The sequence below is a fragment of the Pantherophis guttatus genome, chromosome 10, assembly GCF_059756535.1.
Source record: "Pantherophis guttatus breed Tessera chromosome 10, ASM5975653v1, whole genome shotgun sequence".
In the NCBI taxonomy this organism is placed as follows: Eukaryota; Metazoa; Chordata; class Lepidosauria; order Squamata; family Colubridae; genus Pantherophis; species Pantherophis guttatus.
Genome location: NC_142072.1, coordinates 23,658,685 through 23,678,636, shown reverse-complemented (window position 1 = coordinate 23,678,636; position 19,952 = coordinate 23,658,685). Strand labels below are relative to the sequence as shown.

Below are 19,952 nucleotides of genomic sequence, written 5' to 3'. Positions count from 1 at the left end.
GCCAGAGGCATTTAAAAGAAAAAAAAGGGGTGGTGGTGGTTCTTTTAAAAGCCTCTGACGATCCAAGCTGAGTTGCTTGATCGGCAGAGACTTTTTTTCTTTTAAATGCCTCTGACGATCCAAGCTGAGTTGCCTGATCGTTAGAGGCATTTAAAAGAAAAAAAGTCTCTGCCGATCAGGCAACTCAGCTTGGATCGTCAGAGGCATTTAAAAGAAAAAAAAAGGATTTTTTTCTTTTAAAAGCCTTTGATGATCCCAGTTGAGCTGCACGATCATCAGAGGCATTTTTTTTTTACTTTTAAAAGCATTTTTTCGGCCAAAGAGGTTGTAGAAAAAAATGCTTTTAAAAGTAAAAAAAAAAAGCCTCTGATGATTGTGCGGCTCAGCTGGGCATGAGGGGGGGGCAGGGATCTTTGCTACCGGTTCTCTGAACCACCTGCCTCCATCGCTACCGGATCGGGTGATCCGGTCCCAACTGGCAGCATTTCACCCCTGCTACATATCTGAGATGGTTCAGAAGTCTCATTGGCATCCTTCAGTTTCAAAAGACTATGGTATCGTGCTCTGGAAAGAGGTCCTAAAACAGCATCTAGTGTGAGTAAAAAAGCCAATTCGAGAGTGGCAATTCCTTCCACACTGAGGGCAGATACATTCTGTTCCCTGCCCAGCCCCCAGATTTCACTGGTTCCGGGACTGCCTCTTTGCCTCGGCCTGCCAAACAAGTGCCTCTTCGAATTGGAGAAGGCCATACTGCAATATTTCTTCATCTGCTTCCACAAAGACTGGTATCTGAACTGAGTTTTTTTGTTTTGTTTTGTTTTTCTTTAACCAAATCTTAGTCTCCACCAGCCCAATACCTTTTCACAATGCTTAAAAAATTTGAGCAGAAGGCATGAAATATATACTTAGTAAGAAAAGAAAGGACTGCTACACATGAAAAGCATTTGCAAAACAACATGCTTTTTGTCTTTCAATATTCTGTCAATGAGCTCCAAGTTAAGTCCGTGAGAAGACTGTGGAAGAGATGGTCTGAAAAGGAACACTTAAGAACTCAAATATAATTTAAGAACAGATACCCCACATTACATGTAAACTGAGAACTTGCAACAGTGACAGCACTTCTAAAGATTAACAATTTCCTACATGCCCCATTTCTCTAAAAACGAATTCACTCATACCAGTAGATACTTTTAACTAGAAATGCCCAAAATGGAGAAATAACATCTTTTGTATTCCTCTTCACAGCGATATTGTCACACAGGAAATGCCTTTTAACAATATGCAATTGTCAGCCATTTCCATTCATCCTTTCTCCCCGAGCCAATTAGACAGAAATGGGAATTGCCTGTTCACTGCTCTTCTTGACTAAAATGGGGCCAACAGTTGAAACTGTCTTGCGGGCAGTCTATAGACAGGATCCTCTAATGAAGTTATGACCTCAAGCAATGGATTCCTTCAGTTTTATACTGTCAAAAACGAGGAACTGAAACAAACAATACTGTGTATAGAACCATTCTGGGAGACCTCAACTCATTTCTAAACTGTACCAGTGTAGCTTGAAAGAGAAGTGGGTTTTAGCATTGTTGCAGTGATGATAAAGCAGCCAAGAGTTCTCCATCAATGTCATGTCTTCCATTTCATAACATTAGCGGAAGCATCCTGTGCAAAATTTAGCTCCAAGTCTAGTAATAAAACTAGCTGTTTCCTAATACTTCACCACTATGTTGGAAATGTAAACACCAAAAGGGAACTTATTATCACATGTGGTGGTCCTGTCATAAAGTGAAACAATACTGGCAAAAAATTAAAACACAAATAGAAGAAATTATAAATCAACATATAGGAATGAGGCCAGAAACTTTCTTACTGGGAATAATTTCAGGGTCATATGAAAAGAAATACGGTATTTAATCATTCACATAATTACAGCAGCATGAATAGTTTATGCTCAGAACTGGAAAAATAACAATATACCATCAGAAGACAATGTGATTAGAAAAATCATGGAGTGGGCGGAAATGGATAAGCTTACGAAGGAGATACAAGAAAAAGAGAAAACAGAATACTACTTAGTCTGGGAGAGATGGTATAAATGGTTGGAGGAAAAGGGGAAAAAGGACAAGGAAAGACTAAAAACGGTTGAATCAAGAATAGAAATATAAGAACAAATGGGAAGAAGCAAAAATTGTGGAAAGGAAATTGGGTCTAATGTAAATAAAACAATTAGAATAATATAATACATTATAGTGGTATATATACGATATATGTATAAAATATATACTAGGATAAGAGAGAGAAAATGTATAAGTATGGATTACCGATGCGAAACTGTTGAAAAGAAGAAAGTGTTAATGTTTCTTTTTGTTTTAAAAATGGTTTAATAAAAATATTTTAAAAAAACAACAACTTAGGCCATTCTCAAGCATCCTGAAAATCATACAAAATAATGATAGAACAGAAGCTTCTTTTGTAATGGGGAGGGGGGGGATGAGAAAATGCAAGGAAGACTTTGATATGGCACAAGTATTTAAATGAGTGAGAAGCTTGTCCTTGAAGAGGGAACAGATCTCTCCACAAGGAAATCTTCAGGAATATGAGTTTTAGTGGGGAAGCATGTTCTCCCTATGTGTCCTCAACTGTTCTGACCTAGGCTTCCTTAGAAAGTATAAAGCACAATCTTAGTCCCGCAAAACCACTTTTATTTATACAACTGTAAATTACTTCCATTTACAGTCCGCAAGGCTTGATAAACAGTCTTTCAGAGGAAGGTTATCAACCCCCACCTATCTCTCATGGAACGCTGCCAGGGAGCTAATTTCCAGACGCAGGACAAGGTCAAACTTGGCACAGAGTCACAAACAGAACTTTCCAATCTTGAATCTGCCAGATGAACTAATTGCTTCCTGCAAAAGCTCACGTCCCGTTCGCTCTTTTTTATGTCTTATGGAGGGGCCAATCATCTCCAAGCCTTACTCCCAAGTCGACCCTGTTTTCTTAATTGCTCTTGTCATCTGGCAGCTCTGCACATCTGCACACTGGGAACAGGCTCCCGCTGTTCTTCTGCCTCACGGCTGTCAGACTCCAGAGGCTACACATAACTATCAGATGGCCTTGGCCCCCTCTCTGCCTCCGATGCAGAGCCCTCGTCTGAGCTTTCACCAGCCCCCAGGATTGGCCCAAGTTCCTTCCCAACCTCCTCACTGTCCGACTCTGCTGCCAGCTCTGCTGGCTGCCGGCGGGCCACAACATCAATAGTTTGATTAGTCCTAATAGGTTGAAATTACTGCTTGTTGAAAATAATGTGTCCTCATTATAATGTATCTGTCCCTGGATGGAGGGGATTGCTGCCTGGGGAATTCTGGGAGTTGAAGTCCACACATTTTAAAGTTGCCAAGGTTGAGAAAGAAGCATTTTCTTAGAGCTGTGTTTCTAAACCTTCGCAGGTTTAAGATGTGTGGATTTCAACTTCCAGAATTCCTCTGCTAGCCTCTGGAAGTTGAAATCCACACAACCTAAATTTGGTGAGGTTGAGAAGCACTGTTTTAGAGCAAAGACACAACCAATGAGAGGTGCTAAAGAACTTTGGCTGTTCTTGAAAGAAATTGAGTGGGATTGGATCTGGCTGGCTGGGGAATTCTGGGAGTTGAAGTCCATAAACTTAAAGTTGCCAAGGTTGAGAAGCATTGCCCTAACTTAACAATTGAAGTAATTTGCTTAACATTCACGGCAAAAAAAAAAAAAAAAAGTTATAAACTCAGATATGACTCACTTAACAACTGTCTTGCTTGGCAAGGGACATTCTGGTCCTAGCTGTGGTTGAACATAGAGGATGACCTATACTTCCTTGTTCTCCTGGAAGTCTTCATTTGGGGACAAGACAAAGCTTCCTACTCTGTTCCAAGCACTAGAGCTGAGGTGGCGCAGTGGTTAGAGTGCAGTACTGCAGCTACTTCAGCTGACTGCTAGTTCAGCAGATCAGCGGATCAAATCTCACCGGCTCAAGGTTGACTCAGCCTTCCATCCTTCCGAGGTGGGTAAAATGAGGATCCAGATTGTTGGGGGCAATATGCTAATTAGTATACTGTCTTTGGTGTAAACCGCCCAGAATCCTCGGAGAGTGGACGGCATAGAAATGTGAATAATAATAATAAATATTATGTTCTGCAGTAATTCCTTTCTAAAACTACTTTCCACTGATTTTCTCTCATACCACTCAGCAGAAACACCCAATCTTGCTTCAATATATTGTGTCTAAGATCTATGTTCCATCAAAAGCTGACCCGGGGGGGTCTAAGCCAGGAATAAGTCAAAAATATGATGATGGAAGTCTCCACCACATAAATGGAATTCTCTCCCCATTTTACACATGCCCCGCCCCCTATAATGCACGAAAAAGAAGGCCAAATCTTTGATTATAGTCCTCACCATCATTTTTATTTTTATTCTTTACTCATCCCTATAGACTTCCTGTGGTGGTGGTGTCCAGTAGTAAAATCCATTTTTTTTTACTACCGGTTCTGTGGGCGTGGCTTGGTGGGTGTGGCAGGGGAAGGATACTGCAAAATCCCCATTCCATCCCCACTCCTGGGGGAAGGATATTGCAAAATCTCCATTCCCACCCCACTCTGGGGCCAGCCAGAGGTGGTATTTGCTGGTTCTCCGAACTACTCAATTTTTCCGCTACCGGTCCTCCAAAACCTGTCAGAACCTGCTGGATTTCACCCCTGGTGGTGTCTATATTGCTTTCATGGTCTTTTCTGCAGGAGAACTGTTGAAGTCTCTAATCCTTTTTGGATGCAGTATTCCTTCCATGGGGGAATACTGGAAAGAGAAAGTAGAAGTGGACATCACCAGTACTTTCAGATCTTTTGAACTCTGCCGACTGTCTGGTGGGTTATTTACTCATTCTAAGTGCTCAAAAAGCCATGTCTACCTGTCAAAATGCCACAACTTGGTTAACAATGAAAGTCCAGGAGATTCCTTAGATCTCAGATAGTTGGCATTCAGTCATTCAGTCACCTCTGATTCTTTGGGGCTCAATGGCATCATTTTAGCAGGACTGCCTGCCAATAACTGCTCCTTTGTGTCGTGTAAGATCAGGGATGTGTCATTAGTGATATTGTCAACCTGTCTCCTCCTGTCATTTTTTATTATTATCTTCCATTTTTCCAAGCTTTGTGTTCCTGCACACTGCAAAGCACTTCTTTCAAAAAATGTTGCACAAGACTCTACATTTAGCTAATTGAAAGATTCCAATTAAAGATTCCTTGCTTTTCTCAAAATGTTCTGCTTTTTTATGTCCGTGCCAAAGTGATGTCCGCTTGAGATAAATTCTTAGGATAGAGTCAATGGCTAAGATGACAGCTAGATAAGCTTACTTGTGCAACAGTTTTGCTACCCTAATTACAGCAAAATGGGATTATTGTATCAATTTTCCATGGAGGCGAGATGAAATGCCAACAATGCAGGGAAAACAGACTGTGCTGAAGAAATTAAATTAAAAAGACATTTGCTCCTTTAATTGCTTTAAGAGAAGGAGAGAGAGGAGGAGCACTTAAACTAAACTACCTTGTACTTTAAACGTGCAAAATCTGGACCTTCCACGTCTTGATAAATATAAGGCTGATCTCTTCCCTTGAGCTGTAACATTTCTCTGGAAGTCATTAGTCATATTAATTAGCAGACTGATGGTGTGACCAATATCTACCCTTGGAGAAACTCTTCTATTTAGGCCGATATTCTGTCTTGAATTATTCCCTAAACCTCCTAAGGATGCTTGAAGAATTCAGTCTTTGCTAATTGTGTTAAGGGCTGACTTGAGACAGACCGTTTGATGAATATATAAACTGGATTTTAGTTCCACTGTTTTGTTTTTTTTAATTTAAGTGCAGGTAAATGTACTCATTTAAAAGGGACAGAATTGTGGATTAAAGACATTGGAAAGAGATAAAGATGAGAAATACAGAAAGACATTTAACTTTAAATTCATTTTGGAGGGGGTGTCAATAGTTGCAGGGTTTTAATGCCTATACTGCTGCTGATCCAGTTCTACAGAGAAATTATTGAGTCTGTCATCTGCACCTCTATAACTGTCTGGTTTGGCTCTGCAACCCAACAAGACAAACACAGACTTCAGAGGATAATTAGAACTGCAGAAAAAACAATGGCTACCAACCTGCCTTCCATTGAGGACCTGTATACTGCACGAGTCAAAAAGAGGGCTGGGAAAATATTTACAGACCTCTCGCATCCTGGACATAAACTGTTTCAACTTCTACCTTCAAAACGACGCTATAGAGCACTGCACACCAGAACAACTAGACACAAAAACATTTTTTCCCAAATGCCATCACTCTGCTAAACAAATAATTTCCTCAACACTGTCAAACTAGTTACTAAGTCTGCATTACTATTAATCTTCTCATCATTCCTATCACCCATCTCCTCCCATTTATGACTGTATGACTGTAATCTTGTTGCTTGTATCCTTACGATTTATATTGATATTGTTTCTTGATTGCTTATTTGTACCCTATGACTATCATTAAGTGTTGTACCTTATGATTCTTGATGAACGTATCTTTTCTTTTATGCACACTGAGAGCGTATGCATCAAGACAAATTCCTTACGTGTCCAATCATACTTGGCCAATAAAAAATTCCGTTCCGTTCCGTTCCGTTCCGTTCCGTTCCGTTCCGTTCCATTCCATTCCATTCCATTCCATTCCATTCTATTCTATTCTATTCTATTCTATTCTTTGATATAATTTTAGAGGTGGCATTCATCTCTGATCGTCTCTTCCTTGCTTCCCACAGAGGTATAACCATCGCTGGTTTCCGTTTTAGCTGGCACAAGTTAGGGAGCTCTGATCCCTCTTCTCCAAATATTGCACTCACTGCATCAAAAAAAATTTTTGTGGCTTCCTTTGGGAATTCAAAGATGTATATATGTGGTATTTCTAAACTTTATACTCGTGACCACTATCTAGTGAAGGGAAGGGAGCATTGATAGATTGTGAATGAGTCTTTCATTGAGATTCGAAAATTTAGAACTACGCCGCCTTCGGTCTGACCTAAGCATAGCTCATAAAATTATCTGCTACAACGTCCTACCTTTCAATGACTACTTCAGCTTCAACCACAACAATACACGAGCGCACAATAGATACAAACTTAAAGTGAACTGCTCCAAACTCGATTGCAGAAAATACGACTTCAGCAACAGAGTGGTCAATGCCTGGAATGCGCTATCTGACTCTGTGGTTTCATCTCAAAACTCTCCAAATTTTAACCTTAGACTGGCTACTGTTGATCTCACCCCATTCCTAAGAGGTCCTTAAGGGGTGTGCATAAGTGCACCAGCATGCCTACCATCCCTGTCCTAATGTTCCCTTTAATTGTATTCATTTTAGGTATTCAATTCATGCTTATACTTATATATATTATTTAATATGTACTCAACAAAATAAATAAATAAATAAAATCAAGTGGGGACTTAAAAATGGGTCCCTGGAGACTTCAAAAACACCTTCTGAACTCTTTGAAACTAAAGCAAGCTTGGGAGCTACCAGAATGAGGAATGTTGCTGAACTCTTAAATCCCAGAATTTCTCATCATTGGCCCAGCTTCCTGGGAGTGGTTTAATAAGGTTGGAAGTGACCCAGGTGGTATTCCTACCTTCCAGGATGATGAGGTTTCCAGCCACAAAGAGAGGAGATGGATTGCAGCCTAATCATAGAGAGAACGGGAGAACCAGAGGCGGTTAATTGCCTATCTTCTCCCTTGTTTATTATCTCTGGGTTTATTATCTCTAGTGGCTAATGGCTTCTATTTCTCCCTCTCAGAGAGAATGCTAATGATGCTGATAGGGGCCAAGTGACCAGCTAAACCTGTAATATGATGGAAGCAATCTCTCTCTCTCTTTCTCACTCTGTCTCATGAAATAGGAAAATAAAAGATTCCTGCTTAAAAAAAAAAAGGGGGGGGAGTCCCATTAGATGCAGGCAGGCTTTGGGCCCAAACAAGCCAATCAACAACAATGGGGAATAACAGAAAATCAAAATGATCATTTTGCTATGATTTCTGTTGAAAGGGTCTCCCCTCAGTTTTGGTGCCTCCTTTCTCATTCTTACAATATTGCATGTGTATGTGTTTTATTTTGCTCTCAAGGGTATATTTTATTTCATTCATTTGTTTTGATTGATCCCTGTTTTCCCCACAACCATGCAACACTTATCGTTTTAATCTCGAGTCGCTGTTTTTCCAGGGTAGGCTACCCTAGAGGTAAATGTTGAATATATCTATTCTGAATACAGTGGCTGGTTTGCATGATCCTCCAAAATCTCAACGACACACAAATTTGAAAAGCTCAGAGTTCAATGAATCATGTATTGTCATGTTGAGAACAGAGAAATCTAATTGAGAAAGTTGGTACAAAATTAAAAATTCCCCTGGGAAATTATCACCTCCGTAAATAAATTAGTGGTTAAAGCAATGGACTAGAAAGCTCCTCTTAAGAGTCTGGAAGATTGGTGTTGTGACCTAGGCTTCCTGAGTCATTAAAACACACGAGTAGCCCCAAAAACCTCTTTTATTGCAACAGCTGTGAATTACTTTCATTCACAGCTGAGTCCCAATTAGTTGCAAAAAGTCCTTCGGGAGAAGTCCTTCGGGATAATCATCAACCTTTATCTCCCTTGACATGCTGCCAAAGACCTACTTGGCAAAGCCACACGGAGTCCAGAATCAAACAGAGATGCCCACTGGGAACAGAATTAATAACATTGCTTTCCCTCAAAGGGCCCACGTGCCTTTGCTCCTCTTTTAAGCCTTATGGGAGGGGTCAATCATCTCCAGGCCTTACTCCCGAGTTGTCCCTTTTGTTTTAACTGTTCTTGCCTTCTGGCAGCTCTGTGCATGCAGGCACTAGGAACAGGCTCCTCCTGTTCCTCTGCCTCTCTGATGTCCGACTCTGGAGGCTCAGGAGTCCGCACATCACTCCCAGATGGCCCTGGCCCCATTTCTGCCTCTAACACAGAGCCCTCATCCGAGCCTTCCCCAGATTCCAGGACTGGCCCATGTTCCTCCCCAGCCTCCTCACTGTCCAACTCAGTTGCCAGCTCCGCAGGCTGCTGTCGGACCATAGCAGTTGGCATAAACTGTGAAGTTTCTCTTTCCCCTTGTTCATGGGGCCAAAAAGATGGGCAGGGGGAAGCCATTACAATCCCAAAACAGTCTGTAAAGGATACATTCCCTTTCCGAACTGAATGGAAATCAAAGCAAAAAGAAAGCAAGGAACTTACAGTGACAGACAGGGAGGAGGCGGTCCCAAATCCCATCGCCCTGGCAGGTAAGAACATGGGTGCCCAGTAAATAATATCCATGGTTGCATTGATAAGAGACGGTGGTTCCAAAACTGTATCTGTGAGGCCCACTTGGTTGCACTTGACGGACACTGTTGTCCAGGTGTCCAGGATCAGTACAATTTACAACTGCAAGCAAATCACAGAAGATAAAAAGAATATTAGCAACAACAAAAAAATGAAAAAGTGTTACAGAGAAGGAAACGAATCTCTCTTTTTCCCTTTCTATTTTTGAAAATAACATGGGAAGATAGTAGATCAAATCAAGGGTATTTATGACAGTGGTGGGTTGCCCCCAGTTCGGACTGGTTTCACAAGAATCAGTAGTAAAACTGGCGGGAGGCCCAGCCCACTGCCCCAGATGTCGTCATCAGTCATCTGCGCATGCGCAGAAGCTTCTGTGCATATACAGAAGCAAGGCACGCTTGCGAGCGAAGGAAGCACACGTGCACGATTCCGTTGCGAACCGGTAGTAAAGGTAAGTAGAACCCACCCCTTATCTGTGGGTGTAAGCAAAAAGATAGTGGCTGCAAGCTAAAGGCACAACTAAAGTGCCACCTCTTTTTCACATGTATCATCTATGTGACACACATCAAAAGGGGGTTAGGGCTCTGATTATGTGGGTGTACTAGCCATCCTGACTTTTTAAACCCTTCCCATCAATGCCACTGGGTCAAATCCTAGTGTTCTACCATTTGGTTCTCCTCTGTGATGGAATGTAATCTGGATTCCCAGAAGGAAGGGGTTGCATCCCAGAGGAGCTAAATATGGTAACAATTCGACGGTTTGTGTGGGAGGAAGAAAATTAAGACAGCTCCTCCCTAGAAGTACTCAGAGTATATCCTTAATGGTGCAAGTAGTTGCTTTAGGTTGCAAGATTTCTGTCTAATGGTGAGGAACAATAAAGGAAACTACTTGGAAAGACCTCAGTATGTCTTTCTTGGTTTTCAGAATCTGACATTCTGAAAAGGGAGAGGGAGAAGGAGAGGGGGAGGGAGAGAGTGTGAGTGTGAGTGTGTGTTTGTGTGTGTGTGTATGTTTGCTAAAATGGATTATTCAAGTGCTGGCTATATCAATCCTAGTCTAGCAAAAGCAAGACATTCTTTGCAACCCAGAAGAATTTAGAAATCAATATCCAGTTGAGATCTTTAAGCAAGAATCCAACTGAGTTGGGTGTTTTGGTCCAAGGCTTTCTATTGCCCATTGTAACTACAACTGTATTTATGTATTGCTATCATGCATATACTCTGAAATTGTGAATTTCTTTTGGTCCTTCCAATTTATTTAATGCTGAGTTTTAAATATTTATTGTAATATGGTGCTCAGAATGCACTAGGCATTCTTGGCAAAAGATACGCTCCGTTTGAGTGGGAGGTCCATCTCTTCCTTTGCTCTTCTGTTTTTTACACATATCCCCGTTTTCATTTGTTCATAGAAAAGGTGTTATAAGGCGAAGGCTCTGGTCCTTTTCATGTAAAAGATAAAAGTAAAAGAATCCCTGTGATTTTACTCTACTAGTCATTGCTGACTATAGGGGGCAGTGCTCACCTCTATTTCAAGACCATTGAGCCAGTGCTATCCAAAGATATTTCCGCAGTCACATGGCCAGTATGACATCATAGAGTGCTGTTAGCTTCCCACAGAAGTGGTACCTATTTATCTACTCGCATTTGCATGTTTTTGTACTGCTAGGTTGGCAGGAGCTGGGGCAAGGACGGGAGCTCAACCCACCATGTGGCACTTGAGTCTCGAACCTGGGCTGCCAGCTTTCCAACTGACAAGCCCAGCATCTTAACTGCTGAGCCACTGCACTGTCCTTTTCATGTAGCAGGATATGAATAAGTAGGAATTGTTGTGAAGAATGGAGTCCTTGGTGCTCTCTGAGTTCAACCCAGAGCTACGTATATTCTCTTCTATTGTACTGAAGAGAGGTGGCTGAGAGAGCTCATTTGAAGAAGCAAAACTAAACAATACTCTAGGTCCGTGATGGCGAATCTATGGCATGCATGCCACAGGTGGCACTTAGAGCCATATCTATGGGCACGCGAGTGTTGCCCTACTCAGCTTCAGCACGCATGCATGCGCCAGCCAGCTGATTTTCGGGCCTTCTGGACCCACCGGAAGTTGGGAAACTGTCTGTTTCCGGCCTCTGGCGGGTGGAGAAAACCATTTTCACCCTCCCCAGACTCCAAGAAAGCCTCTTGAATTATGGGTGCGGGCACACGTGTGCGCGACCCCTCCACACTCCCCCCGCTTTTGGCACACGACAACAAAAAGGTTAGCCATCACTGCTCTAGGTGCTTTATGCCTTCCACTGCACTCATTTAAATAATGATTGAAACATTATAATTATGTATTTTGGACATGCTTCATTCATTTAGTTTTTTTTTAAAAATGGATTTAGAGTTCTTGCCATTTTATTGTGATCGTGAGGCGCCCAGAATTGGGATTTAAGATGGGTAGCCATGCAAGTCTTTTAAATGAAATAAATAATGATACAGTTTGATTTTAGTTTTAATCATCGCCAAGCCGTTAGGCCAGGGGCTTTTCTTTTTATCTATGCTTTTCCACATGACACTGAAGCTGAACTCTGCTGAGCTAAAGACCCCTCTTTCTTTCAGGAATCTGCTGGGACACGTTGAAAAGAAACACAGTCAGGTTACGCTGACGGCAGTTCCATCAGAGGAGACGCTGCTCCAGGCTGTAGAACAGATTTCGATTGCAGAAATAAGGGGGAGGGAGGAAGAAGGAGGGGGGATAGAGAAATACAACTTACTGCGACAGATGGGCAAGGGTTTACTCCACTGGCCGTTAGCCAAGCATTGGGACTTGGAAGTCCCTTCAAGGCGATATCCAATGTTGCATGTAAACTTGGCCACATCGTTGAGATTGAACTGAGTGCCTTGGGTCAGGCCATTTGTTGGATTGCCTGGGTGACCACAGGTGATGGCTGCAGAGAGAATTTGTTTTATTTTATTTATTTATTTGTCAACAAGTACAAGGAAACAAGTAACAGTATAGACATAGACATGGACACATGAAAAAAAAATTGGCACAAATAAAAGGATACAAATAAGCAAAACATAGCCATAAACATATCGAATGAGTACATATAAATGGGGACAGTAGGACAGGGACGGTAGGCACGCTGGTGCGCTTATGCACGCCCCCTTTACGGACCTCTTAAGAAACGTGAAAGGTCCACGGTAGACAGTTTAAGGTAAAAGGTATGGCGGTTAGAGAGACTAATAACAGGATCAGCTAGAGTGTTCCAGACATTTACTACTCTATTGCAGAAGTCATATATCCTGCAATCAAGATTAGAGCGAATTACATTGAGTTTGAATCTATTGATAGCCCTTGTGTTATTACGGTTGAAGTTAAAGTACTCATTAACAGGTAGGACATTATGGTAGATAATCTTGTGTACTAAGCTTAGATCGGAATGTAGACAGCATAGTTCAAGGCTATCCAGGCCTAAAATTTCAAGCCTGGTGGAATAGGGAATTTTATTTCCAGCAGAGGATTTGAGGACTCTTCTAGTAAAATATGTAAGATATTACATCCTTGCCTTGTTCCCTGGCTCAAGGACATACAAATGCCAACTACAATAGAATGAAGTGCTTACAAGTGAGATTTCTCCCAGGTTTGCCATCTTCTAGGAGCATCTGATTTCTTTTGAAGCCATACAATGAAAGCCACGCCCTTCCCCTCTCTAGGCTGACTAAGTTTAGCAGCAGGTTTTTAAAGGTTGGGAAAGGAGTCCCAAAGGTGTTTTTTTTTCCCCAAAAGGTAACTAGACTTTCTTGGCGTTTTTTTTTTTCTTTGAAAACATTTCACTTCTCATCCAAGAAGCTTCTTCAGTTTTCATAGAAAAAAAACAAGGAAGTCCAGTTGCCTTTTGGAAGATGGCAAATAAGACCTGGATGATTGAGAATCTCCACAGACAATCGGAAAAGGAGGATATTTGAAGGAAGAATTGTATTTTAGTTACAGATTTTCTTTCAGAGATTCCTGGCCTTCACCAGCCCCTCTCCATTTCTGGCAGACATTGTTGTTCTGATACTATCCAAGAAACATAGTGCTTTCCACCGTATAGGTAACAACCAACAGACAAATAATCAAAATAATTGCTTTCAACTACTGTCTGTCAATGGTCTCTGGTCTATGACTGTAAAATTGATTGATTGATTGATATTGTCTGTCAAGAAGAGCTTTACAAAATGTGTGGGATACTAGTAAAGCATATATTAGAGGATTGACAATGACATATTTAGGAAAACGAAATAAACAGAACAGGCAAATGCAAAAGAATTTAGAGGAAGAATATTAGAGATTAGAGTTGAAATTGCAAAAAAAACCTGCACGACAAAAAGATTAAAAAATTGATGGATCTGAAAAAAACATAAGATGAATTTAATGGAAAATGAAGAATTGGCAAATAAAATAAAAGCTACAAAGCAATTTTTTAAAAAAATGCTAATAAACCAGGACGATGGTTAGCATATAAAATGAAAAAAGAGAAAGAAGAGCTTGACAATTGCTGCCTTAAATAAAAGTAAAACAACTATGGAAAAATAAAGCAACAGTAGTACTAATAGTAATAGGTGCCTTGGATGCAATTCCAAAACATCAAGAGCACCAAAATCACCATCAGTCAATTGCAAAAGGCAGCTTTATTTGATACAACTTACATTCTGTGAGAATACCTCTAAGACCATCAAGCATCCACAGCTGCCTATCCCAGGTAGGACTTGATAAACGAATAAAAATGCCAATCCAGTCTAAAGATTTGGCTGACTGTGCAGTAATAATAATGCCATTATTATTATGGTCTGTTGCACAGTCAGTCAGATGGTCAGACTGGACTCTGCCTATCAAGCCCTTTTCAAGAACGTGGGATAGGCAAATGTGGTTGTTTGATGGTGTTACAGATATTGTCACAGGATAATTATATTATTATTATTATATTATCAACTAATAATAATATGGTTAGGTTTCATCCATACAAGTATCATGGGAAGCCTAACCTCCTCTGAAGCTATGAATAATTTGTGCAAATTGTCTTAATTTGGTGAAGACTAATGATACCATCCTCAAGCATTTAGCTCAATGTTTTAATGCAGTTATATACCAAGGTGTTAAGGTAGATGGTAGCATTTAGCTCACCTTGACTGATTTCAAAAAAGCACAGTTGAGCATGATAGGTCATAGGAAATTTTTTTTAAAATCCCAGAAAAAATATTAAACCACTTATATACCATTCCCAAGAAAACTACAGTATATGAATGTGTTTGTACAGTCATCATAGGCTGAGCTTAACCTGAAGCAAGGATTTCTCTTTTCAACACTTAATAGAAATAACTGTCATAGAAAATCTCCTCTACGTTCCCCCCATGGATCTAACTTAGCCAAGCTTATCAACTCACACGTGTAATGTTAAAACCCTCAGAGCGATACACTCATTGAAACAGAATGCGGTCTCCTAAAACGTGTATGGGGGAAATAAAATAAAGGGCATGCTACAATATTTCCCTTAAAATGGTGAAATAGCACATTGTAAGTTAAAATGCTGTAGGCCACAAGAAAAATGTTGCAAATGAAACAGCTTTTTAATTCTTTATTTCCTACAGGTACACATACAAAACATGCTGGAAAGGGGGGGGGGTTTCCCCTCAGAATCCAACATAACTATTCTGGCTTGAGGTATTTGAGTGTTATATCCCACTATTGTGTTGAGGACAACACCCTCGTTCCAACCCATTCTCATCTCTGAGGCCTCCATTTTTCCTCAAGGGTGCTTATGATGGGCCTTTTTAGTTGTCTTGTGGGAAGTATACAGAATGGAACATCAAGCAGGATACTTTGCTATTGGCATTGTGAAACTAACAAGAAGGGGTTGGAAGAAACCAGAAAGGATTAAGATCATGGTGGATGATAAAACAGGTTTTGAAATGTGAACAGTAGAATTAATAACCTGCCAAGGAGAAAGGGAGGAGGCCCTGAAAAGATTTATTTCACATCAGAAAGTGAGCAAGAAAGAAAAAATGATGGCTCAAACATATTCACAGAAATATTTTTGAATAATGAGCATATATGGCAGCAACTGAAGCTTGCACTTATATTGCTCTTGTCTAGCCCAACCGTAGAACTTTCTTGATCCTTATAAATACAACAGATATACCGTGTTTCCCCGAAATAAGACCCTGTCTTATATTTTTTTGAACCCAGAAATAAGTGCTTGACCTTATTGCCATGTGCTCAAAAGCCCGATTGGGCTTATTATCAGGGGATGTCTTATTTTGGGGGAAACAGGGTATCTGACTGTCATAAGATTTGGGGAATTATTGTCTTTGTGGTGGGTTACATGAGGAAAGGACTCCAGTGAGGATCTTGCTCTTGGAAAGACTCAAAGTAGGAACTTGGAATACAGTTTTAGCCACTAGTAGCACAACTGAACATTGAATCATAGGGCTGGAAGAGACACTGGAGGTCTTCTAGTCCAACCTCTTGCTCAAAGTAGACGATCTTATATTATCCTGGTCAAATGGTTGTCCAGTCTATGTTTGAAAACCTCCAGTGACAGAGTATCCACAACTCTAAGAGGCAAGGTATTCCATGATTGTTCTCACTCTCAGAAAATTTCTCCTTACTTCTAGGTTGGATCTCTCTTTAATAAGCTTCCACCCACTAATTCTTATCCTGCCATCTGGTGCTTTTAAAAATAAGTCAATCCCCTTTTCTCTGTGATAGCCACTCATGTACTGGAAGACAGTTATCATGTCATCCCAATCCTTCTCTAGGATTAGGCTAGACATACAGTTCAGAGATGGGTTTCAGCAGGTTCTGGAAAACCGGTAGCGGAAATTTTGAGTAGTTTGGAGAACCGGTAGTAAACATTCTGACTGGCCCCACCCCCATCTATTCTCTGCATCCCAAGTCCCAGCTGATTAGGAGGAAATGGGGATTTTGCAGTATCCTTCCCCTGGAGTGGGGAGGAAATGGAGATTTTACAGTATCCTTCCCCTGCCACTCCCACCAAGACACGCCCACCAAACCACACCCACATAACTGGTAGTAAAATATTTCGAAACCCACCACTGATACAGTTACCTAGTTCCCTCAACCCTCATACAATGTAGCCCCCAAACCCTTTTTTGTCTTTGTTGCTCTTCTCTGCACACTTTCCAGGGTCTCAGCATCTTTTTTGTATTGCTCAAAGGAGGAAAGAGGAAATAAAACCTGCTTCTTAATTACTAAAATGTCTTATGTTCTTTTTTATACAATCCCAAATAAGGGATCTGAATTTGAACCCATTGCTTTTCCAGGGATATGCTCTTCCTCTTGGAAAAGCTGATGTCTGTTGTATGTCTCACAGGTAGAGCCAAAGGGTTTCTCTACTCCTTGCAGGCTGTAGCAAAATGCATCAGGCATTCACAATGAGAAGGGAAGGTAACTGCGTAACTGCATGGAAGACTAGTCAAAGAATGTTAATTATAGGTTTTAAGCAACGTGTTGTTGTTTTTTCCTGTGTAATCTCAGTGGTGTCACATACAGCAAACTGATCTTCCCACGGGTAGAATGGTCTGTCGAAATTTGTAGGATTTGTTTTGGCATCTTATATCCATCTTAAAATGCCCTTTAAGTACATGTGATTAATTTTAGATCCCGAGAGGAAGACCTGTAGTGGAATTGTTGAGTATTCTTTAGCAAACAAATTACTACTTTGGCGAATGCAAAGTGAGTGAAATAACAATAGAAACAGAGGCAGATCAAATATGTGCTCAGCTGAGCATCTTCTTTCAACCAAAATGAACAGGAGAAAAAGGGTGATTCCTTTGAAGCTCAAGGGATAGCATAAATCCATGATGACTTGTGAATCTTGATAGATCCGTCCTTCTTTATAGAAGATGAATCTTGCAGAGCCACCCAAGTGAATTGTTAAATTCACTTGCCTCCCACAGTTGTGAGTGCTTCATCACTGGAGCATTTCAAGAAAAGATGGAACAACCATTTGTCCAGGATGCTATAAGGACTTCTGCCTTATACCATCTTGGACAAATGAAGGTTGGGCTGGAAGACCTCCAAGGTTCTTTCCACCTTATGATTCTATGACATTTCTATGATTTTTGTCATAAGGAAAAGACTTAACAGAAATAATGTCTAGAATGGGCACATAATCAAACCAACAGTGGATCTGCTGATAATTTTGGGTGAACCAAAATTGTAGGACGGCTTAACTATCCTGGATGCATCTTTGAATATTTCAGAAATCATATTTTTGATCCAGTAAAGTATACAATCCTTAGAAGTTCTGCTTTCACCATGTTTTTAACTGGGTCTGCAGAAGGGAGTTGTTGTAGCCCATCAGTGGCCTGTGCGGATTGTAGCTGATTCGGACAGCGAGGAGGCTGGTGTGGTGTTGCAACAGCAGCCTGTGCAGCTGGCACTCAAGTCAGACAATGAGGAGGCTGGAGAAGATGTGGTGCCAGAGGCGGGGATTCAGCCAGGGCCTTCAGAACCTCCAGAAGCTCCCATAAGTGAAGAGGAAGAAGAGGAGGAGCCTCTTCTCGATGCACGGGTGAGCAGAGTGGCCAAAAGGCAGAAGTGGCTCCTCAGGAGGAGGTCTCCTCGAGAGTAAGGCTTGGGGCTAATTGGCCACTCCCTTAGCCTATTTAAGGAGGAACTCGTCTGAAGCAATTTGTAGGGAACAACTTTTAATTCACTCTACTTCGCATCTGGATTCTCTGCAAATTGCTTCTGGGCATTCTGCCAATCTTAGTAAGATTGTGATTACTTTATCTTTGGTTTCTTGTAGGCTGTTAAGAAAGTTTATTACCAGCCTTTGTTTTGAAAAAGACTGAGTTATTTTAGTAAATTAAGTTTTGTACAAACTTTGTGTGTGCTGTGTTCTTTGGGATCCATAGCTGGGGCAGAACAGGAGTGAGGGATTCTAGAAATATGAAAGGATGGACCAATGATCCAAATCAATTAACTAGAGTGAGTTATGTTTTGCTCTAAACTGTGCTATACAGGGCTAACAATCTCATCCCTTTACTCAAGTTGTGGGAACACCTAAATTCAGTCAATTGGCCCAGTTTAGTTCTCCAAGAAAAGGAGCTGGAGAGAAAGTGGCTGAAAAATAAAAAAAAAATCAAAACTCTCCCTTACTGAGCTAACTGACAGCACTGATCATACATCCCAAAACTGGCTGGTGTGACCAAGCTAGGCCTATTATTACCTGGCTGGTCAGTAAAAAGGAGCTAATGAACTGATGTTACCTTGTCAGGTTATGTGGGAGCTCCAGTTAACTCCCAAACTGTTGTCTATGGAGATTCTCAATCACCCAGGTCATGGTTGTTCCAAATATGCTTTTTCAAAAGGCAACTGGACTTTGGTTTTTTTCCTTAAAAAGTTTCAGTTCCCATCCAAGAAGCTTTTTCAGTTCTCTGAACTTCTGTTCTTCAGAACTGAAGAAGCTTCTTGGATGAGAAGTGAAACATTTTCAAGGAAAAAACCCCCAAGAAAGTCCAGTTGCCTTTTGGAAAAGCACCTTTGGGACGTCCAAAACTGGTGACTTTTAACCAGAATTATTCCTACTGGATTTCATAGCATTTTATTAAATGTTTGCTACTTACTCCCAAAGGCTTTGGGTGGCCCAGAACAATCAAAGAGAGAAATTGCAATAAAACCAATAGTTGGGGGAGAGGGGGTAGGTGAAAGAGAGAAGAAGTGATAGACCAGATGGAATGAAGCCAGGAGTCTCAAAAATCCTTGCATAATCTTATGATGCGGTGGCTCAGCAGCTAAGACGCTGAGCTTGTTGATCAAAAGTTCAGCAGTTCAAATCCCTAGTGCCACATAACAGGGTGAGCTCCCGTTACTTGTCTCAGCTTCTGCCAACCTAGCAGTTCGAAAGCAGGTAAAAAATGCAAGTAGAAAAATAGGGACCACCTTTGGTGGGAAGGTAATGGCATTCCGTGTGCCTTTGGCATTGAGTCATGCCGGCCACATGACCACAGAGACATCTTCGGACAGCGCTGGCTCTTCAGCTTTAAAACAGAGATGAGCACTGCCCCCTAGAGTCGGGAATGACTAGTACATACATGCAAGGGTAACCTTTACCTTTACCTAATCTTATGCTAGACTATTGAAACTTGCAAGATTTTTGGCAGCTAAGGAGACATCTGGGGAATCAGGACTGGGAAATGGAGCAGTTGCAGCCTCATCCTCTGGGTTTTTTTGTTTTTTGTTTTCCTTTTCTTCCTGAGCTCTCTATCAAAGTTCTGAGTCAGGCTGTGTAATTAAAATGGCAACATACTTACGCACACAAACAGGAGTCTTCCCGGACCAGTGGTGATCTTGCTGGCAGATGCGGACCGACATGCCAATGAGCCGGAAGCCAGGGTTGCACTGGTACACCACACTGCCACGGTAATTGTAGTTCTCTCCATTGATCTGGCCATTGACAATAGAACCTGGCTCCCCACAGTGTCCCGCTGGAGAGACAAGTAAACAGGAGGAGGCGGGGAAAAAGACAAGATAGAATTACTGATAGTCCAATATAGAACGAAGCCTACCTGGATATCT

General features: G+C 41.2%; 1 protein-coding gene across 2 annotated transcripts in view; it reads right to left on the bottom strand.

Annotated features, from left to right (window-relative positions):
- CSMD2 (CUB and Sushi multiple domains 2) overlaps window positions 1-19,952 on the bottom strand; it is an 822,245-nt gene that overhangs the window by 48,478 nt on the left and 753,815 nt on the right. For both annotated transcript variants that reach the window (XM_034413370.3, XM_034413371.3), the window contains 3 exons: window positions 19,688-19,861; window positions 12,139-12,312; window positions 9,303-9,491 (listed from right to left, as the gene is read on the bottom strand). In XM_034413370.3, coding sequence (XP_034269261.2) covers window positions 9,303-9,491; window positions 12,139-12,312; window positions 19,688-19,861 — 537 coding nt within the window. The remainder of the gene's footprint in view (window positions 1-9,302; window positions 9,492-12,138; window positions 12,313-19,687; window positions 19,862-19,952) is intronic.